The 24,250-nt window shown below is 40.6% G+C and overlaps 1 protein-coding gene across 1 annotated transcript in view; it reads right to left on the reverse strand.

The window, feature by feature from the left end:
- Positions 1-13,074: 13,074 nt before the first annotated feature.
- The window catches only part of ANKRD10 (ankyrin repeat domain 10), a 33,767-nt gene continuing 22,591 nt past the window's right edge, over positions 13,075-24,250 (reverse strand). The window contains exons 4-6 of the mRNA XM_088538559.1: positions 21,211-21,446; positions 17,419-17,514; positions 13,075-14,753 (exon numbers count right to left, since the gene is read on the reverse strand). Of these exons, the coding sequence (XP_088394685.1) occupies positions 14,293-14,753; positions 17,419-17,514; positions 21,211-21,446 (793 nt within the window). The 3' untranslated portion in view covers positions 13,075-14,292. The remainder of the gene's footprint in view (positions 14,754-17,418; positions 17,515-21,210; positions 21,447-24,250) is intronic.

Below are 24,250 nucleotides of genomic sequence, written 5' to 3' on the forward strand. Positions count from 1 at the left end.
AATATCCATTCCATGTGCCATTCCCAGCTGTTACTTTAATGGAACAGTTTTTCCGCCTGAAAGATTCACATTGAACAGACGCTCCAGTGTCCCAAGCTGTGCAACACACATATGTACAGTTCGTTAGGGGGTAAATTGGGAAGAAAGATCAGCTGATCACCCTTAACAAACATTGTAGGCTGCTTCTTTTAAAATCACTTCCAAAGAGCGTCTGGATTTTGTTCTGATGAGAGTATCTTCCACTGCAGAGAACTGTCCCATGTAAATACTGAAAGTTGTAGCTGCTGATATTCTATGGTAAAGTGGCTCCAGAAGTATTCATTTCAATTTTAGCTGTAGAGAGAGCACAGCTCAGAAAACTGCTCTCCTCAAGTCACAGTGGAGACAGGCCAAGGGCAATTTAATTGAAAGGCCACCGGAAAGCTGAGAGGCACGGAAAAGTGCAGAGGTTAAGGTAATGCAACTTACAGGAATGAGTATATCAAAAATTCTGTGTCCCTGAGGGAACAAAAGAAAGGACAGCAGTTGATAAAATCCACGGAGAAAATGGTGAAGAACAGCTACAATAATTTGAGCCACACTTTCTAAAATAGGGAGAGTATGGCATTAAAATGTCCTTAGCGAGGACATTTCAGGCATCTTGGAGACTGGAAGGAAGGACTATAGTCAATGGGAATCACAGTACCACAAATGCTTGAGCGAGGACATGCAAGCGACACATTCAGGGGAGGTCAGTGGTGGACTAAGCAAGAGCTCACTCCAGCTGGGTAACCCTCAAAAAATATTCTAGAGGAAAACCAAGTGATACAGTCTCAGCAAGTAGCTGTGGATAAAAGTTTCCTATCTAAATAGGAGGAGAACAACTTCAGGGCTTTGCTGTCTGGCCAAGAGGGTGACAGGGACTTTGAAAAGCCAAGGGAGGCTACAGTTGCCGAAAGAATATAAAATATATTTCAGTGAGCCTCAAGTTCACATGTGAAACACCACAGCAGAGCACCGTGTGGAGACAAAAGTTAGACAACGTTAGTGCAAGGCCAGTCAGTCAGAACCAGGTATCAGAAAACTCAGAAGAAGCAATTCTTGATTTAGTCTCAAACAGTACACTGGACAAGACTTATATTCAATTTAAACATCCTTAGAGGAACAGAGAGGTTAAAAAAAAAGTTAATTACTGTAATGTTTAACTGCAGGGATATAAACCATGCAAAAAAAAAGAGTAAGTATTTTTAAAGGTGCAGCCAAAAGGACAGACCATTTGCAAGTAGAAGTGAGATGCCTTATGAACACAGAAGATGAGCGAAAACATACATGAGAAAAAATATCTAAAAGGAATTCCCAAAGATGGACTTTATGCTTTTTAGACAGTAAAGGAGACTACAGGAAGTTATGTAAATAAATTCCTTCTAGAAAATGGAAGACATCTCCCAATGAGGATAACATGAGAAAGCATAAACTCTGGCAGACTAAATCAGAAACCACAGTATGACAGGCCTAAAAAAAGATTCCTCAGTCTAAGAGCATAAAAATTATAGAGGCCCTTGGGGGTATTCATACAAAACACTCTTTCTCTTCAAATGACAAGCCCATGTATCTGTCTCAAATTAGCATGTCATTGGAAGAAAATATAGACCAAGCTGAAAGAAACAAACAGTAAGGAATAGCTGAGGCTCTGGCAGGGAAAGTAAAGGTATTCAGATGTGGATCTGCCATATCACTGCGGAGTGTAGCCTGCCATGCAAGTGAGGCCTCAATGCACACAATGAATTTGGCTAAGGTGGTATCTGGTTTTCAAATTGCACCAGAGAATGTGGAGATGACAAAATAGTCAGTCTGACTTCCTTGAAGACAATCTGTTTGGAAGGCCAAAGAAAGAAGGAGTAGATGAATGAGAAAAGCAATGTGAATTTTGTAGAGGGAGTAAGCTTGTTTGATGAAACAACTATTTTTTCCAAAGTTTCCTGATAAGGTCCTTTATTAAGGATTTTTGAAGAAAAAAAAAATAGGGAAGATTTTTTTTGGGAAAAAAAAAAATGATCCAAAACCAAAAGAAAACCACAGCAAAAAAAAAAAAAAAAAAAAAAAAAAAAAAAACTAGCTACACAAGGAGTTGCAGAAGGTTTTCATGGTCCTGATTAACTGCACAATAAAGTCAGAGATGAAATTTGTTATTGTTACGTTCGGAGTTATTCACATGGAGAAAACAATCCTAGGTTTATACATATACATAATGATGGGCTATCCATTTCCTACCACATAAGAAAGAAATTTTGTAGTGCTTGTGAATAGCTGTGCAAAAACCTCACCTCAATGTTAAGTAGTAAACAGACTGATGGTAATTACTAGAAATGGAATGGAGGATAAAATGGGGTGCTTGACTATACTGTAAATTTACGATACGTCCCTTTTTCATGTTGTGTCACTCCCATCTCAAAAGGTTTTAGTAGGACTGAAAAGGAAATGCAGAGAATAACTCTGAAGTCATGTGTAGACTCTTCCACAGAGAGCACTTTCCTAAAAATAGTGAAGAGAATGTGATTCCTATGCTTAGAAAATAGGGTTGAGGAGAAATATGATACAACTCTCTAGAACTGTGTGCTGCACGAGAAAATGTATTCACCATTTTCAGAGAAGCGGGAGATCAAGGGCAGTGACCGTTGCCCCATTCCTCAGTGCTTACTAGGCCGCAGATGGATTCTGCGTCCCATTTGAGCCCCAGTAGAGCAAAGCTGTCACTTGACTGGAGCAGGTCACCACAGGGGAACCAGGGTGGAAGGAAAGGCCAAGTGGGGCTTGCTCGGCTCCAAAGGAAGGCTGCAGTTGTCTGCTGCCCCACTGTGATGGGGGCATCAGGAGGACGGTGCCAGGCTCCTCATGCAGAAGCAGCGTGAGAGGACAAGAGATGATGGATAAGCTGGTAAGCTGAAACAAGAGAGGTTTGAAGTGGATGTGAGCAGATTTTTTTTCACCAGGAGGACAACCAGGCAGAGCACAGGCTGCTCAGAGAGGCTGAGCAGGATCCATTCTTGGAGGTTTTCAAGAGAGACCAGACCAAGCCCTGAGCAGGTTGGTCTGACCTCAGAGCTAGGTTGCCAGAGCACAATACCATGAGAAGAGGCACTGAAGTCTTAGCTTAAGCTGAAATTTAATGACAAAATGAAACTGTAGCTACCTTTGAGCCATGGTTACCTTACCAACCTACTGCGGGGATGAGAGAGTAGTTCGAGGAATCAGCTCTGTTTTGTGCATCATCAGCTGGATTGACCAGCAACTTCCTATTACGGGGCCAATGAATCACAGCTGCCTGTAGCTATAGCCTCGAGGCTGCAGAGGTGTCAATGAAAGCCTTTGGTACCTGCACAGTCTTTAATGCACTCAGTAAGATGTGAGGTAGGAAAAAAAAATAAGCTCAAGTGTACACTTCTAGGATGAGTTTGTAGCAAAGACTTTTTCCATCGTGAACTGAGTTACTGAATCTATAGAACAACAGGCACAAATTTCATAATGACAATTTTACAACTGTTTTAGCCTAGAACCGTGTTTCAGTACTGAACGTATTCCTGAAAGAGGTGCCAAACAGCAACCGAGAGAGAGAAGAGAGGAGGGCGAGAGAAGAGGAGAGGGAAAAGAGAAAGAGCTGTTGGCCATTTTTAAGTCCTGCAGTAAGGTTTCATAGAGACACTTGGTCATGGAGCAGGGGATGGCTCAGGTCCCAGACAGACTGTAGCACAGCTTTCACATGCTCTAGTGCAGAGCAAGGCACACGGTGGCTGTGGGAACAGCAATGGAGCTCTCAGCACTGCCACAGTACTGAAAGAAAAGCTAAAAGCAGTCGCTGCTGGGACTTCGTGTCAGGAAGGGTGTGATTGTGGAGAAGCTTTCTGATTATGGAGAGGTCCCTACAGTGCTCAGCGACATCTCTCTTTTTTATCTTCTGGTAAAAGAAGGACAAGGAACCTCTGTCGAAGACTAGCCAGCTACCAGCAAACATTGCAATTCGCTCATCTAATGAGGTAATTTTGTCTTCATACGTCATTCCAAGGCCATGCAAATCCAGTTGTACCTTCCCCTTCCCACAGTGTCTTTTAAACACAGCTTGGCCTTTAGAAAGCACTTGTAGAGAAGAGAATAGTGGTAACATTGCATCTGAAATCTAGACCTAAAGTTGCCATCAGCTATATTGGTCAATGTCTCGTTTCACTTTGTCTAAGATTGAGGAACAACCTTAAAATATATTGTTTTTCTATTCCTACTTGGTAATCCCCAGGACAAGGCACTTTCAAGTTAATTGGTATAGATGTTTCCAAAGTTTAGCAGCACAAATCAAGCAAGAAATTCATTTCAGAGAGCTGGAGTCCCATACTTTGTCTTTCTCTCAAGCCAATTTCCAATGCTCCGCTCTACAAGTTTCTTTACTTTTCAATTACAGGTCTCCCATGGTAGTAAATGAATTTGTTTCAAGCATACACATTTCTCTGCTTTTCAATTACAGTACCCTCTCAAGTAATTTAATTTCCTTCATGTCGTCAATTCACATCCAACTTTCTCTTCAACAAATATATGCAACAGGTAACAGAAATACATCCTATGTTCTACCCTTATCTTGAAGTTTTTTTGTCTCCTTTACCTCAGAATTGACTAAAACCTCTTTACACATTCTGCAAGAAGGACATATACCAAAAATAAAATAAAACAAACGAACAAACTCCCTCCCCATAAATAAACATGAGAGCTGCACAAGTGGGCTTCTGTTCAGGCCATCTCCAGTAGCTGCTCTAAGCCAGCTGATGATAGCTCTGAGTGTCAGGACTCCAATATTATTTAGCTAAGAAAATATTTGCTTCAGTTTGCAGGAATAGCTGACATGATATTGAAACCCTACAAAAGCTTCTTCATTAGCTGCTTCAGGCAGATATTTAATTCCCTTTCATCTTCAAAAAACTGATTCAAGTATTAGAAAGCGTTCAGAGGATGGAGCTGTAAATGCCTGTGAGGAGATAATGGAGGACTGAGGGAATTGGAGGTCCAGGACTGACCCAGGTGGTGGCTGAAACTATTCAGAAAGATCTGAGGGCAGAGCAGCCTGCAAACATGAATACTCTATAAATCCTGTGAAGAAAAAAGGGACCTTCAAACTGAAGTGTCCTTATATTGTTTCACATGTGCTGTACTAAATATTCAAAAAGTGAAACACAAAAAGTGAAAAATCATTAAGTGAAACACAGGTGTCAACTAAGCTGCCAATAAAGGGTTCAGGTAACAGGGTTGTGTGGTCATCACTTAGCATAACAAATAAATACATGGTTGAACTTAGGTGCATGTTTAAAGTAAGCCAGTTGTGTGAATAGCTTGCTGAAGAGGCAAAAATGTTTTTCTGATCCTTTACTACAGCCACCTGCCAGAGGATTGGGTAGATTCCCAATGAGCTTTCCTTCGGTTGATTTAATCGCAGCAGTAAGAAAAGATAATCCAGCCTTTCACGAGAGCTCTGTAAGTGCTATGAGAGACAGACTTCCTCAGTGAGCTGTCCAAAGTCAGCATTACCTGACCACTTTGCAAAAGCTTGTACCTGGGGGCCTGCCTGCTGGTGTGCGCCTGCCCTTCCTGCCTGCTCCTGGACATGCAGCACGTGCAGCCTCTCTTCACACAGTGCTACCCAGACTGGCTTCAGCGCTTTAGATGGGGAATAATTACTGATTCCTGATGGCTCTGGGAAATAAATGTTCACATTTGCTCTCATTTTGGACATTAAAATAGAAACGACATTTCTATCTTCATTCCCTTCAGCTAATTGTGGTTCATTTCTCTCTGGATTTGGCTTTTATGTGCAACTCAACTGACGCCTGCTGTTTGTATTTATTGAGTCTGTATTTGATGAGATTCTGCTTTTTTTTCTTTTCTTTTCTTTTTTTTTTTTCTCATTTCACTGTAGTTGCAGTTCATTCAGTAGCACCCTACTTTGATAATCTGGCACAGTATTCTCTTTCTCAATACAGCATTACTCCCTTCTTTACAAAGAGCCATTTTGCTAATCCAAATTCTGTGGAGGGCCCCATATGTTCCCGTATTCCACGTACTGGAAAGCATAGCAAATGACTATTTAGAAAAAGCATTCTGTAGTCTTCTGTGCACGCCAGAATGAACTACTTGGCATGACACAATTTACAATAAAAAGTAGTCTCATGGAGAAGGTTTTTGAGAGGGCACCAAGGCTGGTATTTACCATGGGAAAGCAGGTGCCACCAGAGATCAACTCAACCAGTATACTCAACGTGCAGCATCCTGCAAGACGAAAACCTCCCACGTTGTGAATGTCACACAAGGTGCATGCTGAGTAGTCCATTCCTCAAGATGTGCGATGCTTAAAATGCTTCAGAGATTCCTAAAAACACCATAACCTACCTCTTAACATTTGAAGCATGCAAGGTGTTGTGTGGGTGTGTGCACATCTTTCTCCTGCAGCAAAATGTTTTGCTGGGACTTTATTAAATGCCTTCTCCACTTTGCTTTTGTCCCTTCTCAGCTTCTTCTGCATTCCCCACAACCCTCTTCCTCCTTATTCCCCTCATCCACACTTTGAGGAAGCTGATATTACTGAAGGGTTTTGGTTTCATTGTAAGAGTAACAGCTCCTGAAGTAGTGGAGGTTATGGGAGTGACTGGAGATTGTTTATTTTGGTACAAAAAAAAAAAAAAAAAGACTTTATTATTCTCCTCTTGCAGTCCCTGCTTTTCTGCTGAACAGACTCCTTGCTTACCCAAGGAAAAGCTGGGACACCACAGGCAACTGTGAAGAAGAAACTGTGCTCAACCTTGCTAGGAAGAGCCATGTCCCAGCTTTGGGACAAAGCAGCTGATTGCTGCCCCTCAGCAACAAAGCCTTAGCAAGTTAACATCACTTGCATTCCTATTTGATTGGGTTAATCCCCTTTGGGTGGGGGACTGGGTGCAGAATCTACTTCTGGATCCAAAATCTCCCTGGGGATTTTCGGCTCCCACGGAGAAGGGCATTTCCAGCCCTCACTGCTGTTGCAAGTGACTTCTGGAGAGTTGATCCATTAGCTTCCTATGAGGCCTGTAGCCCTGTAGCTGTCAAATTTGCGTTTGTTGACTTTCCATGTTTATCTCCAATAGATTTGGAATAATCAGTTCTGTTTTTTGACTCTCTGTCAGTGCCTCTTCCCCTTTACTTTTAGGACACAGGACATGCTCTGCACACTCTCATGGAGGGAGACAAGTGAGAATCAGAAGGAGGGTGAGAGCAGAGCTGGGGTCCTGGTTGCAGACAAGAAATAGAGTAACCATCCATGAACTCTGGGGAAACATTCCCTAAACATTCATGGTGACTGTAAAGCCAGAAGTGAACCTGCAAATGATACCTCAGGGAAGGTAAAGAAAGGGGATTTTCAGTCTGACACATTATAAGAGCAAGATGTGGAGAAAAGATGTCCTTAAATGCATAATAAATCAACCTTTTCTTGCAAATAATCATAATGGGATGTGTCCCATGCACAGCATTCATACTAATTGGTATTTGCAAATATGTTTCTATGGAGAACATATCAAAGAGGAGGAGAACAGAATACATTATAGCATTGCTGCCACCAGATGTTGGAATTGCTGCTGTGCGCTGTGGCATTTGGTCCCATTGTACCATGGAGTAGATGGGTCCCTGGTTATATTCCTCATTTATTACTGTTGTTGCTGCTGTTGTCATTATTGCCATAGTTCCTGGAAGCCCTACAGCTAGACTAGAATTTTGCTGTGCTAGATGCCACCTAAACACAGCATTTAAATAATCAGTCTTTGTCTCAAAATAGATTTTAAAAATATATAGGTAGGATAACAGATGACTGGTAGATAAAGGCATGGAGCACAAGAAATCAAAGGACAGCAAGATAGGGTTTTGTATTAATTCCCCAAAATAGGGAAAGGTGTTTTGGTTTGGTTTTAAGGTAGTTTTTCAAGAGAGCATGCGAAGTGGAACAACTTAATAGACTGGAGAGGAGTTTCCCCAACTCTGGCAGCTAGCACAGGAAAAGCACAAAACTGTTTGCTTAAAAATGCAGCAAGTGGGTGATGGAATTGACAGGATGGCCTCATAGAGTTGGCAAATGAGCAGATGGCACTGAGTGCTGGGTGGGGTGGGAGCAAACGAAGGTCTTGGAAGTGAATTTGCTCAAGTTGGATATTTAATGAAAGAGCCCAAGGATGGAAATAAGATAGAGGGTGGCAATCAGACCAGACCAGCTGTGTAGGCAATGGTTTTTCAGCAGCATGAGTTTGGGACTCAGCTAGGTTAAGTTTCATTTTTCACAGTCAAAAATACAGAAGGTATGGAAAAACAACCGAACTATGAGAAGATTAGAAGATGAGGGCATCACTGCAGTTGTGTGGATTATCAGAAAAGAGATGTTACCAGGAAAGTGTTATCAAGATTTAATGTGCGATGTGATTGGGAGAGCCCACAGAGAGGGGAGAGTTGAAGAAGCTAGTCAAGCTCAGCAGGGACCTTAGCAGGCACATAAAAAGTAGACTTCTAATTTATAAGTTGCACTGGGGCTGACCCTTACTGTGGAAGGCCTTTACTGCTGTGTTGATAAGAAATTTCAAGGAAGGAGGCCAGCTTGTCTCTGAAAATCCCTCTGCGTCCTTTCTGGAAGGACGTGGAGCTTCTCGCACGGATCCACACGGAGGATGTCTGTTTGCCTGCTCCTTTGCTCTCCTTTGAGAACTCAGCTCCTATCTTGTGTTTGGGCATCCTATTTACACAGGGAACCAAGAAAGAGAAAGCAGCAGGCGAGAGACGTGGCAAGCATGTATAGATGAAGGAGTTTGATCCTGATAGACAACCATGCTTCCCTCAGACCAGATTTTGGTTTCCAGCAGAATGCAGAAAGGCAATGCTTGAAGAAAGGGGATCCGGGTAAGTGCACGTAACCCCGCGCCGTGCGGACCACCTTCCTCACAGCGCTGCTCTGGAGGCGCGCAGGGCGCTCGTGTGCGGCCGCAGCGCTCGCGCCTGCTCGGGCAACGCCAACTTTCCTCTTCTCACCCCTAGATGGGAGCGTGGAGCAGGACAGGATGAGGTTTTGCCTCATGGCCACAGTGGGAAAGGTCTGTGGTGATAATTCTCCTCGCAGCATCTCCCATCAGACATGGCATCGGTGTCTCCTGCTGCTTGGGAAATGCGCTGCTGTGAAATCGCCTCCCAGCTGTAACTCTGGAAACATTTGGTCTCACTGATGGTCGTAGGCATGGATCCATGCATTTGTCTTTTTCTGCACGCCATTCCCTCTAGTACTTCAGGAAGAAATGTACCTGAAGTTACAGGCTCAGGAGCATATGCATAAATTGCTATCAGGCATCATCCTGGAACGCCATTAAATACCATTTCTGGGAACATTTATTCAAAAATGGCTTTGCCTTTTGCACGCTTCAGCCTTAGTAATTTTAAGCGGTTTTCCTGACAAAGCCAGGGTGATGATATAACATGACCAAATGCCTGTGCCAGGATAAATGGCTCAGACTCCCTACAAATGAATCTGAGCCCAGCATCTGACACTTTGCAGCTTGGGAGCATGGCCGTACAGAAATCCTTCACTGCTTTGCATAATATGGTTGGTGAGAGCAGGTTATTCTATTCATAATAATTTAAAACTTACGTCAACTATAAAATCATTGGTGCCATTCATGGTAAAGAGGCTACTACGATGATCTAAGGCTAGTAGGAAATGCTGAGTATTTGCACCATCTCACTGTGCTGCTTGGCCTCTACCGGTTCCTGAAATCTCCACTGCTTTGAATTATTAGTGGATTTTTGGATATCGTGTTTCCTTAGCTCTGATGCGCTGGCCTTTTGGAGAGCGGCCAGATGCCGCAGGACAAGCACTATTCCTGACGGATGGATGTAGCACTATGTGTGTGCCCAGCGGAAGCACTGCGAGGCATCCAGGAAGGCTACGAGCCCCTCCACCCCAGGGACAATAAATTCTTTACACAAATGTTGTTCTTGGCAACTGTCACTAAAGCCAATCTGGACCCATGAGATGAGGCTCCAAGATGAAGAGTGAAAATCCATCTAGCACCTGATGACAGGTTCTAGTATGTCCGTGTCCAATCCATCAGCTAGTGGGAGACAGTGCCATGATTTATCAGGACTAGAATTTCAGCTAAAACATTGCAGATTTAAAACTAATTAAAGGTATATTCCAATAAACAAACCTCCAGGCATTTTATCAGCTGCATTATGTATAACAAAATCTTGAAGGTTTTATACTTCCTATAATTTACAGAATTTTCTGATTGGGTATCTTATTGTTTGAAGAGTTGCTTGATCCCAGGAACTACCATTTAAATAAGTGTTTTTCTGCATCATGCATATATCTTTTGCTTGGTACTCTTACATGGTGGGCCTGCCTGTTTTTTATAACTTGTCTCTTTGGTACCTATTTTTACCGTGTGCCATATTACACAACATGCGAAATAGTCGAATAGCTAAGACTGGGATTCCAAGCTACACATCAAATGTTATCGATGACTTGATCCCACTCACAGCAGTGTGTGGGAACAGTGAGAATGACATAGATACAAATGAACCCCAACCTCTCCTCCCACACTTAACGCCTGGCAAAAACCAGACACCATGAAGCCTGCGGCAGTCACCAGGAAGCCTTTTTGTCCTTGATGAGACCGAGCATTTGCAGAGAGAGACATTCAGTTTAGTGCACTTCTAACTCACACTTCCAGCCTGGCAAGAGGACACACAATTAATACTGTGCAGCTTGGTATTCTATTTGGCTGTAGATAGTCTGTTTTTCCCTTGTGGAATACTGTTTGGATCAGTGATAGAGCAAGTGGCTTCGTGACCTTAGTGTCAAAGCCACGACTTTCCTGCTTGCACTTCAGGTAGCTGACGCTAACACGGAAACGGCAACAAAATCCTGTATGCGCAGGGGAATCGCTGAAGGAAAAAGAAGAAGTTATTCATTAAAACCTGTGCTTTTTTTGAGGAAGAGGGATGGGCTAATTTTTATTCCAATCAAAATAAAATTCTCCACAGGTAGTATTCATTATGGTCTTGGGGAGACTGCTCTTGCGAGAGAAAAGAATATATTCTGAATGTGGCAAAACTTCCCATTTGGATACATACACTTAAGGGTATGGGACTGCTCTGAATGTCTAAACCATATATGTATATGTATGTATATTTAATATTACCAACAGAAATGCTTTTAAAATAAACCACCTGACTTACAAGGGAGCTCTGTGCTTCTTGCTGGTGCCCAGCCCGGCCCTGTTTGCAGCCAGGAAGCTCAGGGAATAGAGAGGTGTGAAATACCCGGAGTCGCTACATGGCTGAACCCAAATCTAACCACTGACCGCCGAACAGCCAGCTCTGCTCAGCCCAAGGCGCTCTTCCTTTCCCCGCTTCAGCTGCATCTCAGGGACTTCCTACCCTTATGTGGATTATGTGGGCGACAGGGGTTGGTCACACAGGTGCCTGGAAAGCAGGACTGGATGAACTGCCAACGTGGCAACCACCCCGAGCAAAACCTGCCAGAGGTGCAGGGGCCAACGGGGCATCGGGGTGCGCACGTGAACCCGAGCAGCACCAGCGTGACAGGAGGGGGCCCGGACAACTTCCCCACCAGGGCTTAATATTAACTCCCCGCGTGGCTTGCAAGGTAATGCCTAAGGCTTATGGCTCTGCTGTAAGCAGTGGCACTGTCTCAAAAATCACCCGTATAAAAAATAGTTTGTCTCAGAATTCTTATAAAATAATGATTTGACGGATAAAAATCTTACGTCTCAGCTGCCGGCTGAAGTGCTGTCAGACAGTTTCTCTTCTGCAACATTACCAGTAAAACAAGCTAACTAGCAAAACCACGTTATCTTTGTTGCTTCATTGCTCTCCCATATTCAGCCAGGCTGTAATACGCAGCGTCCACGATGCCTGACGGAGCAAACGCACCCGGAAATCTGCCCCTCAGCCTGTGCCTGCACACGCACCCCAACCAGCTCACAAGCAGCAGGGATGTGTAAAACCGGGCAGCAGGATTTTGAATGAGTAGTGTATTTCTCTTTGAAATACAGTGTCTTCTAAAGCAGTTTTAGGCGGAGGGATGTGAAAAGCAAGTGAATGAAAATTGAATGTATATATTAAAAAAACTCTCACAATATACAAATACAACATACAAATACAAATCTTGTCAAGCTAAAAAATACGTACCTAAAATTGGAACATCTGAACAAACACATGCAAACTTGGTTGTTACCAAAGAAGAAAATCCTTTGGGAACTGCTTTATAGGCAAGTACTTAAGAGGAGAGTGCTTGTAAGTATAGCTAGCAGGCCCTCTTAAAAAGCACATGCAGCAAGCTCTGCAGAATGCAAAGGGGAAGGGAAAAAAAAAAAAAAAAAAGGATGTTACTACCAAAAAAAAAATCCAAATCAAACTAAAAAAAACCCAGAACTTACTTCTTTGTTAGTGTGATAGCAGTGGCACATCAAGAAACTACAACTTGTAAGAACAGGGCACGAGTGCAGTTATTGGAGTGCAAGCAAATGGCCCCATGCACGCCAGGAACAGGCGGGTTCAGCTGACATGCAGCTCCCATTGCCATCAGTCACCTCCGTGGTCTGCAGAGGGCACTTGGGATCCCGCTTCACTGGCCCAGCCGACAATTTGCAAAATCACCGGTCGATTCACGCAGCCAAGCTGCAATGCTACTCTCAGCTTCCATCAATTCCGGTCATACGGTGTGTGCCACGCATTGTAAAGTCTATTTAAAATCCTGACTTTTCTGTAGCCTGTAGCATTTTTCCTTAAAATGTTCAAAGGATAGTTCAGCTTCAGAGGAAATCAAACAGCCAAAATTTTTAAACCTAGCTTGGAGTCCCAGGCTGATCCGGCCTCTAGACCCAGAGCCCCCACTAGGTGTTCCTGTGAGGTAGCCCAAGGCAACCTGCTGCTCCACCTTCTCATTACCGAGAAAGACCACGGGGAAAGCTGACTGCAGAACTATGAACGACTTGTTCAAAATTGCCGCTGGAAGTACCATGTCTAAACAAAATATCCAGATACAACGTAATACGATTCTTTATTTTTAAATCCAATTTGTAAAGGTCCCTTTGTAAACAAAACAAGAAAAAATCAACACATTTCAGAGGGCTTATCTCAATTACCGTTTTCTTCCCCACTCTTCATTTATCGTAACACAAAGCAGTAGCTTATATTATTAGTGCTCATATAGTGCACGTACATGAAGTTTGATTTGTGTATTAAGCTTTAAATACAATGTATTTCCTGTGAGCATAGCGCAAAGACTACACAGCATTACATTTTCAAAGCATATGTTTAAAAAAAAAAAAAAACACAAAAAAAGGAACAATAAATGTATATCAAAGACAGTCAAACTCAAATATCTTGACCTGGCAAACTCTCTAACAAGTAATTTAAAACTGCGTACAGAGCAGAACAGTGTGAACATGCCTCCAGTCTGTGAGCTATGGTAAAATATCAAGCATTCACATAAAGAAGAGAAGCAAAATAAAAACGCCACAAACCCAGAACTAACCTCAACGCACCCAACTGTAACTGAACGAACGAGGCCACCCACTTTCCCACTCGATAACGCAAAGGGCCCAGCAACAACAACAAGCACTTCTACGCTACAGCAAGTGAAACATCAACTTCGATTTTTGTCCTTGCATTTTTAAACAACTCCTTCGAAACAAACCGAAACGGTGAACACCTAATTATACCGAACAGAGGTACAAATCAGAAAGTCAGAGAAGCTCCGTAAGATTGCCACTTTTCAAACCTTGCATAGTGACAGCTGGCATTGATATTGCTACCATAGCTTCAGCAGAGAGATGAGAAAGGAAAATCTTCACTCCAGAGGGATGCACATGTGTAACATACAGCTCGTTTTCATCACAAAACGCGGTTAATCACTTCAGTAAAAGGGAAAACAGTTCTAAAAAGGGAAAGATAGTGTTCACAAGCTTAGAAATAAAAAAATACAAAACCAGAACATTCCATAATAAAAAAATGAAAATAATAAACATTCCATCGTAACAGCACCTATTTTATCACTAAATAAGCCCCATACATGCAACAATCTACAACTATCGTATAAGGCTGTCAAATTAAAGGTTTACTTTTTATATAAACAAAGTGTAAAAATAGCAATAAGTTGCAATCTTCAAATTTAATGCTAGGTGGGGATTCTGTCCCCCCGGATTCTTTTGGTAGCAATTTCAATATGCGCTTGCCATAAAGGTCATTGATCTAGGAACCATGATACAAATACATTGTGCCTAAGACAGTATTATCGTATTTCTGCTCCACTTTAACAGAATTGGAATGCTCCACAACACTACTGAGCTCTGGGATGCTCTCAGCAGTATCCCCAAAGCCATGATAGTGTCCATAGTGCAAAGTATCTCCCAGGTCTTCCACCCACGAGGGCCGGTTGGACACACAGCTGCTCGGGCTCCCATTCAGGTGCAGAGAGCCACACATCTCCGTGGAACCGCTCAGGGCTTTTTCGGGTTCCTCGGTGCCACTGCTGGCATGAACTCGATGCCGGCTGGGAGAAGCTACGCCAGGAATTATTCCATTGGGTGTCAAGCTTCCTTCCTGCCTGTTCTCCATTCCACTGAGCTGTTGTGCAGCGGTGAGGTCCAAATGTCCATTGGCGGCGCATCCATTTGTCAGTGCATTCAATATGGAGCTACTGCTACTCATATCTGCATTAAGAAATACACCTGTCACCAAAAATCAAGGATCAAGCAAAATACATCCAAATGTCCCCACTAAGCTCCACTTACTTTAAAAATGCCTCCATATACAGCCTTGAAAACAAATCTACCCTTTCTTTATTCATAACAATTCAAAGTAATGAAATCTGATCAGCAAGCTTCAAGCATAGATTCTCATTTTGCAAATGTAACTATCTATCCACATTCACTGTGTAAATAAGCCCATATTAATCTTTCCAAAGACAATGTAACTCTTCAGAAAGTGTTTTATTGAACTGCAGGAAATAAGTGCAGGGTAGTAGACAGCATTCTAAGTGTTTTGAAAAGTGGAATAAAAGACATCTTTCCATCTTAACAGTAATGCCCACTTGGGATGAAGTATTATACATGGAGAGGAACTTAGCATCCGTGAAAAGATGAAGGATTTTTAAAATTTCAGTCATAACTAAAATGTGGTTCTTTTTTCCTTTCTTGTGGTAACTCACAGAGCACAGTATACACTGAAACAGGTCAAATAAACACATGTTTATATTCGAGTGCTAATATAAAATATGTTTCAAGTTTCTTTTATTCAGAAAGAATCTCAATTTACCTAGCAGCCCGTTAGATAATAATATCTGCTAGATACGTAGCAGCCAGCTAGATAAGATAATAATATTGTAATAACATCTGTACAATCCACGTGCAAAATGCCATATACAATAGCAACAGCAGAATGCACAGAAGACTAAAAAAGATTAGTAGCAGGATACAAAATGCAAAAAAGATGCATGCAAAAAACACTGAAAACTGTTTTAAAGCAATTTCTCTTTTGAATTTAGTAATTATTATAATGTTTTTATTTCCATAAACGGATTTCATCAGTATGTCTGAAAGGTGCGTTTCTGCAGTGATACTCAAAGCACTAGCACAAAAAAAGGATGATAGATTCTGTCTTAAAATTACTGAGTGGTAAAGGCCATCTAAAATTTACATTTATATTGGTAAAGATTAGTAAGGCAAACCTAGAAACTCTGGGCCTACATGGTGACATTTAGGTTTTACATTCTGTTATTATCCCTGCATATATGCACATATGTTTATGTACACATGAAAGCATAAACCTATGTGCAAAACAGAATTGTATTTACTGTTTTATTTACAATTCAAGCCGGCGAATAAGTCTGTTGGTACCATGCCACACAAGGAAGAATCCGAAGTTCTTGCTGGACCTTCCTGTTTCATCCCTACTCTAAAGAAACCACATCAAATCAACTCACTAACCACAGATTCTTACTGAAAGTGGAAAAAAAAAAAAAAAAAAAAAAACACCCAAACAAACAAGACATCTGCCCGACTATTTCGGTGATGAAAATGAACAGAAAGAATTTCATGTATTTCATTTTATTAACTGAAAAGTGCAAAAACTTAACTGTTTAAAAATAAATTCTTCTTAGGTTGGCTTTGCCAAACCAATTTTAATAAAAATGGCACTCAGTTAATAGGTGAAAGTAGGTAATGAATAGCTCTAGTGATAATTACAGAGTGTTATTATTTGTTAAAAAATAGTACCTAAACTAATAGGATATATTTATGAAAGACAATCATTTTTCCATAAACACTTTGCAATTATCACTGGCAAACATCATAATCCACTTTTAAAGCACTGGGTGTACATATATATGTGTATATATATTTATTCCTAATATATTAAAATATCTATTCATTATCATTCCCTTTGGTGAATCTGAAGCATAAACATTTTTTATCACAGAACAAATTAAAACAAGAGAATCATTTCAAAATGTAATAAAGCACTATCATAGTAACTCCACGCTTGATTGAGCAGCCCTTAAAAAAAGAATTAATATTCACTAATAGTACTAACATTATGACTGTTTCATGAAAATCAGTACAAAATTCAAACACTTCTTTACAAGGTACTTTAGTTCGAAATTCCAATTTTAAGACTTGCAAAATTCAGTCTTTTATTTGCATAAATCAAAATCAGAAGTTGTTCATAGCAGGATACTGCACTTATATTGTTGTCTGAACAAATTCTGAACACCTATATGTCTAGATTACTCTTTATAGCATAAGTTGAACTAATTTGAATATATTTAGTTTTAAGATACATTATTTGCCACTCTATGTAAGCACTAGGATGTTTCCACATTAGATCTTCTTGCTAGCAATTAAATCTATTTAATGGAAATGAAATCACTCATTTAAATTATTCCTGAATTTCCTTTAGCCAGAAATAACAGCAACTGAAAACAAGGCACAACGCAATACAAGCCTCAGGTTAAAAATGAAACAGCCATAGTGGATTTCTGCTTATCTGAGAACTACCAATAAGCCTTATCCTTTACTGTTACAATATGTTGAATAAAACAGCTAATTTTAGATAACTACTAAAACCCCAACTAAGGGGTGTTACAGCAATACAATAGTTTTCAAGACTGTAGACAGCGATGTGCAAAAATAAAGAATTAAGTTTTATGCTCAAATTAAAAATAAAATGCATATTGATTCTTGCAACAACAAGGAGTTTGCATGGCAGAAACAGTGTATATTTCAATTTCTTTTGGTCCAACAGAACCACTCTCCTGCTGTTTCGTGTCTTCAACCATTTGAATGTTGTTGCAGTTAACTTGAAACTGTCCACTCCCACCTGATACAACAGCAAACTCTCTATCAACGTGCATATTGTCAGCATCATCCTCAATTCCTCCATTCATCATTGGTATTAAGCCATCAAAGCTATAAGCTGGTAAAAACAAAAACAACAAAAATTGTGTTTAGTCACTACTGTATATTTGAAAACGCAGCCAAACAAAAAAAGTTAAATAGTTCTGTTACTATAACAAAACCTTTTTTATAAAGAAATACATATTTTTCAGTTTTGAAAGTTCCAAATATACCCGCACCTGAGATTCTGAATGGGCAAATAAATAGTTGCATGCTCACTTTTTATTCATTTTTGATTTTCATTCATTTTAGGTGGAAAAAATGACCAATTTATCTATCGGACATTGTCTATCAAGCAACTATAAGTCTGATGCACCACGAGAATGAAAAAAATTACCAGGATGTAAGCTTTACAGCTAGCACACCTGATAAAAAAAAAAAAAAGGCAGCTTCTACCTCAGAAAACACACCCTCGGTCAGTCCTGACTGCTCGCGCTGTCCCTCCAGGTTCCTGTTCCCAATACTGTGCGCTACACTCACCCTCGGCTCTTCCAGGGACCTCAAGTTAGGCCTCTCCTCTGGTAAAAGCGGGTGGGTGGTTACGCCGCAGTGGGAACTGCTTTCAGGATCGGGATGGATTTGGCTTCGCTGGCTCTTGCACCCTGCGGCCCAGGGCCTCCTCCAGGGGCAGCCCCGCGGAGCCGGCGCGGCCTCGCGCCACAGCCTCGCGCCTCGCCACACGCACTCGTAGCAGCGCGCGACGGAGCTCTGCGAGGCGCACGGCAGGGCTCTCACCAGCTGGGACACAGTAAACTGCGAGTTTCTAAAGAAACTTAAGCAGCTGCTGAAGTGCTGTTTCCGGACCAAAGGAATTACACAGGGCTTAAGCCATGTGCCCTCATACCAAGCAGCTTCAAACACCCTCTACCAGGACTTTTCCTGTCGGCCTACAGAAACACGAAGTGCAAGAGTACACCTGGGCTAGGCACCCCCCATCCCACAAACACCTGAAAGTGGCCACATGGAGCCCATGACTACTCATACAGTCTCCTGTTGCATCGAGGAGTATTGCGTGTACAATATACAGGAGACTGCAAACCCCCTGGTGCCAAGGGCCGTGAGGTAGATATTAAGACCAGAACTGCCCTATGTAGCCCTGTGCGATCAGCCTGGTCTGTAGCAGGCTAATGGTGAGAATGCCTCGTATGCATCCTCGTTATACGTGACCATAGGCAACACCCTCTGGCAGCCAGTCCACGAATCAAGAATTCCTGGATACCCGATTTTACAAAAAATGGATGGGAATTCCAGCCAGCACGTCCACGTCAAAAGTAGAAAATATTTGGTACACATTTTGAATGCGGCTCTGCAACAGCGGCCGCTGCTTATTTTAATTGTGCTTTGGTTCAGCTTCACCTTCAAGGGCTCAGTTTTTTATTGAATTGGATGATAATTACTTTGTATCACAGCATATCCTGTATTGGTGTTATATATTTCTTAAGCTTTTTAAAATTATCTAAGAACTTATCTGAGAGCAGATACATATGCATACACATAAGCAACTCCCTTCCCCCTGTTTAGCCACTCCAAAAAGGAGGACAAAAGGTGAAGCACAGCTTAAATATTTCTCTTACTCCAACTCAATCGCTTTCAGTCTCATTCCAAGAAGCTATATATATATAGATTTACATACAGTGCCTGGTCCCACTACGTGGGCTTTTTTTCAAGGGCGTGATTATACTGAGTTGGTGCAAGGCCATCAGAATCCTATCCTTCCCAGGGAACACTGATAGAGTACACTCTCCCCATGTTCATTTCCCGAATCTACTGTGCAACTAGTCTTTAAAGTAGAAGACAATTCACTAGCATGCTTTTAAGAAGATCATCACCACAAAATAGGGCAGGATTTTCTAAAATGGCTAGGAAAGGACGAGCACAGACTGATGACTTCTCAGAACTCACCTTTGTAGTTTACAAAGCGTCTCAAGAAGAGTGATTTACTCTCACTCCAGCAGACTTTTTACATGACATGAGAGATATTACTGATACTGATGCCTTTGAGGGTGGACACAGTTCAGAAACTTTGGCTTAAAACAGTTTGGAACAATCTCTAAAACGTAAAAACTTTCAAGCAACATCTTTTGCTTTGTTTACAAAGGTCATAGAAGTCCTACTGGTAAATAGCTCAAAAATTACCTACTCCAATTGGTTACATATACTGTCCTTTGACACCTCTCTAATTTCTTAGGAGACTTAACATATTCTCTCCATAATTAAAGGAGAGAGTATGTTAACATACTCCATAATTGCTCATTCACTTAAACATACTCTCTATACTATCTCATTTACAGCCCAGTATCATACCTACAGATTTTGGGGAAACACTACCTGTTAACAAGCTTGAAGTCATTTTCTCCAACTATGCAATTAGTGGCCATGAACTCAGAAGGAATAGCTCCACAGAACACAATATGTCTATTTGTGACTTTGAGCTGTGCCTCCTAGTAACAGAATATGAATTGTATGTATTAAAGCCTACAGATCCTCCTACTATCCAGCTACTTAATTGCTTTATTCTTGAAAAACAGTCTTACATTTCATTGCAAATAAACTTTTCTCCATCATGAAATTATTCATGACTTTGACCAATTTCATAAATTAGCAAATCCCATTTAATTCAATATTCCAACCTCTGATGCTGGAATAGTTGGAATGTTGGCTGGAATCTGAGGCATTTTGGTAGTAAGTACTAAAGGAAATAGGAATGACTGTCAATATCCATGTGATTTATATGGTCCACATCCTATTTGCCAACAGCATTTCACTCTAGTTCCACTCCTGCATCTGGAGCAAAGCACTGGCTGAACTCCCGTGGCTCACTGAAAGTCACTTCTGAATAAGAAGTAATCTGTTACAACAAAAACTTTGACTGAAGAAAATATCTTCAATGAAGATCTAGAAAGTCCCTTTCCTGACACTGGAGTCAGGACTGAGAGGCCTCAGCACAAATCGTGGCATTCCCTTTAATAAAAATTTATTGGGATGGCCCCATAAAGGGCGCAGAGAATATTATTCTCTCTCATATTACTTAAGGTAGTTCACAAGATTTGAAAAGGATTTCTTTCTATCACCACCAAAAAGTATCTGTAGTGTTGCACTATCTCATTATTGCCAGGAAATGAAGGCCATAGTATATTAAGGCTGACTAGGAATTCTTAACGTTCATTTTAGTCTGACATCATCCTATAATCTCTTAAAGAGTGCTAATGATCCTGGAAATTTGAGGCTTGTTAACATCGTAGACATACCAACCCTTCCAGACTGATAAAGCTTTTCAAGCCAAATTTCTTTCATCTATCTCTTATACCAAGCAGTTTTTGAAATGGAAATTAATCATGATGCGGCAAGTTCCCATCAGCAAATCCAGCTATCTTTGTGAGTTAATGTTACATTATTAGGGTACCATAACACAAAACCGAGGAAGGATTAGAAGCCAATTCCAGCTCCTAATCTTCAGGACATTATCCTTAGCATCGTGCAACTTCAACATTCTCTGGAACTAGAAATCCAGGAAAACACCAAGATGATGACAGGGAGAATCAGGATTTTGTGTATACGTACACTTTTCAAAAGACGGAGTAATTACTTGATGCACTTTAGATATGTGAGTAGGTTTGTCAATAATACTCAACATCCACTCTGAACTGCTTTAAAATGTTTATTTTCCTTTCTCGGCAACAGCATCACCCTTCCCCTTTTACCTCTGGGGTCTCACCTTCAGTTCTAGCCTTCTTTACTCCAGCAGACTCCGTATCTTCAAAGGATCTCTTTCGACTTGTCCCACCACTGAGTGGATTGGGACCCGCACTCTGATGAACCCCATTTAAGGTGCCATTGCTATAGAAACGATTCAGGTGACAGTTCTGGAGGTTCAAGAGAAACTGGGCACATTCTTGGAAGCCCTGGGTATGTGCAAGGTCTGCTGCTGTCAGGCCACTGGCATTTCTCAAGCTGTACAATACAAAGAAACTGAATTACACTCATTCATCAACCTAGCCTGGCTGCTGCTGCTGCTCTTACTGACTAACTATCTGTTGGTGATGAGAGAAAAACATACACTTAGCAAACTTCCATTAAGGAATTAGTTATCAATCTTAGTTTTATAACTAACTTAACTTTTCGCACATACATCTGTCTTCTAAGCAAAATTTGGAAGACAATACACTTTCAAATAAAATCAATATACTAACTATGTGCCTTAAAAAAAAAAAAAAAGCATCTTCCTATTTAAAATTCTCAAAATGCTTTATTCTGAAATAGCCTGAAGTATCTGATCTTTACACAACCTTCAGGCTAATTTAAGCCTTTAATTTTACCATCTTCTGCAGTTTATTTTTCAATCTATTTCTTTATCTTGAGTAAAAGATTAAATACTCAAAACAAACTTAACATGACTTGGTAATTGTCCATGGCATTCTGATTTCTAAGGTAACAACATCACTGTTCTTCCCAGCAATAAAATATATACATATATAGAAAAAGATAGATAAAAATGCCATAATTAATTATGCTTTGCTTATACGTGTTTTTGTTTCTCATTTCAAAGTGTGTGACATCATAAATGCTAAGACCTGCTTTATTTGACCCAAGATTTGCCATTTAGAAGACAAATGGCAGTGGATTTTTAATATTTTAATGTATCAAAGAGATTAAGAACTGAATCAAGTAGGACATTTAGTCTTTCAAAAGAAATCTCTACAGCTCTACTATATCAAAAACATCTACACAGCCATACACAAAGTCTGTGCTTAGGAATATAAACACTGTAATTTCATTAGGAAGAGCATAAAAGAGACAAGAGGGCTAGAAATGACCAAAAAAAAAAAAAAAAAAAAAAAAAAGGAAAACTAGATTACGAATAACAAGATACCAGTAAATCAGATAAATCAGGTTTTCAGTGTTTTATTTCTTCCCCTTTCCAGACTTATCCAGCTAGTCAGAAAATTGGATTTCTGTTTCTTGGCTTCAGCAGTTTAGATGAGCACATTACTTTAAAATCCAGGCACAGACCTACTAACAGAGTAAGAGTTTAGAAGATTATTAGACCAGACTCCACTGCTGAAATGCACATGAAGTGCAGAGGTGCTCCTTGCAACTCGTATGGAGGAAAAGCGCAAAGACTGTTTTTGCTTCCTAGAACACCGCAACTTCATCGCTATAAAAGACCCTAAAAAAAGGCTTCATAAATTTACTGTTTTAAATTTACCGGAAGGCTAATTCTCTAAATGGATACAGCTGGACTACGTAGAACTTAGAAGTAGAAATGCTACAGAATTAGAAAATTCATTAACTGGGGAAGATTAATATAATTTCATTCCATACAAGACTATCATGGCCTATTTGGACTACTAGTGAAAATCCAGAGAACAGCAACAAAGATTGGTCTAAAAAGTAAGAATTAAGAAAACAATACGAGCAAATACTCACACTACTGAAGAAACTAAATTTATTCAGTCAAGAGAAGTAAAATCTCACAATTGTGGTGTTATTTTCAAATACTTTAAAATTTAATCTGGAAAGAGACTAAACTCTTGTGTCTGGTGCAGACAACATGTAATGAAATTAACTGAAGCGAAGGACATTTTAAGCTTGACCTTAAGAGAATGTTTCAGAATATAAGGTTAGTTAAGACCGATGAATCTCTAGGGCTTTCCCTCTTTCCTCTACTTTTTAAGAACAGATGATAATTTGACAATTTTTGCAAATGTAGTCAGTCTTTTCTGGTGCTGAACTAGATACGATGTTGAATTCTCTAACCACTATTCAATGCTATTTTTTAGTCTAGTTTATATTTAGAATACAAAGCAACAATGCAACTTTAATAGAAATTTCAGTGTCTTCTTCCTGAACACAGAATAGCTCAGTTTTCTCAAATCTGTTTTCGATTTGCTAGTCTCAAAAAGATGGCGAAGGAAATCTAAGTAAGAGCAAATCAAAGTTATGCGAAGATTAAAAGAAGTGTAATACGGTGTTGACTGACCCCCTAATTTAAGCAATCAACAAGGAATAAATCATACTATTACTCAGCAAATCTTACGGAACATTCTCTGCCTTGAAGAGTGGTCTTCAAGACAGACCACAATGACGCTCTCATTTCTCCCAAAGCCAGGCAGAAATGACTTGCTGGAGGCATTTGGAGATGTACATATTAAGATGCAGTGTGCAATACTACAGGGAGACATTCTGTGCAAGGGAAAGTTATCCTCAGCAAAGCTTTAAGCCAGTGCTTGTCAGATACTAAGATGCAATTAAGCTTTAAAACAACATCCCCCCCCCAAAAAAGGGGGGGGGGGGCAAAAAACAAAAGCCCAAACCCAACACACCCTCTACCCTTTCCTCTCTTCCTGACCAGCTTCTCTTTAACAACTAGGCAGACACTCCCTTCCAGAACACATTTTAAGAGTAGTACTGCAGAGATGCTCAATTCTCAAGGGGATTGAGCCTATCAGAGAAAACATTCCTGATTCAGAGGGAGACTCAAAGATATTCTTCAAAAATCTACATCTGAATTTAACTCCTCAGGTCCGAGGAAATTTCCTGTGGCAGAAAGCTTGTTATTAGAAAGAGAGGGAAAGAGAGAAGCACAACGTTAAATAGGGGTTCACAAGGCAAATGAATACAGATGGTAAACTACTATACCATATATACTACTACATACTCCTATAGATGATCAACAGAACTGTTAAGTGCTGGCTGCTTTCTCTGACGTGAATACTAATCAGAGTGTCTTTTCAATATCCAGCTCTTGATTTCCA

This window comes from Tinamus guttatus, unplaced genomic scaffold, assembly GCF_059628265.1.
Source record: "Tinamus guttatus ecotype Peru unplaced genomic scaffold, ASM5962826v1 Tinamus_guttatus_pri_ptg000047l, whole genome shotgun sequence".
NCBI classification, from domain to species: domain Eukaryota; kingdom Metazoa; phylum Chordata; class Aves; order Tinamiformes; family Tinamidae; genus Tinamus; species Tinamus guttatus.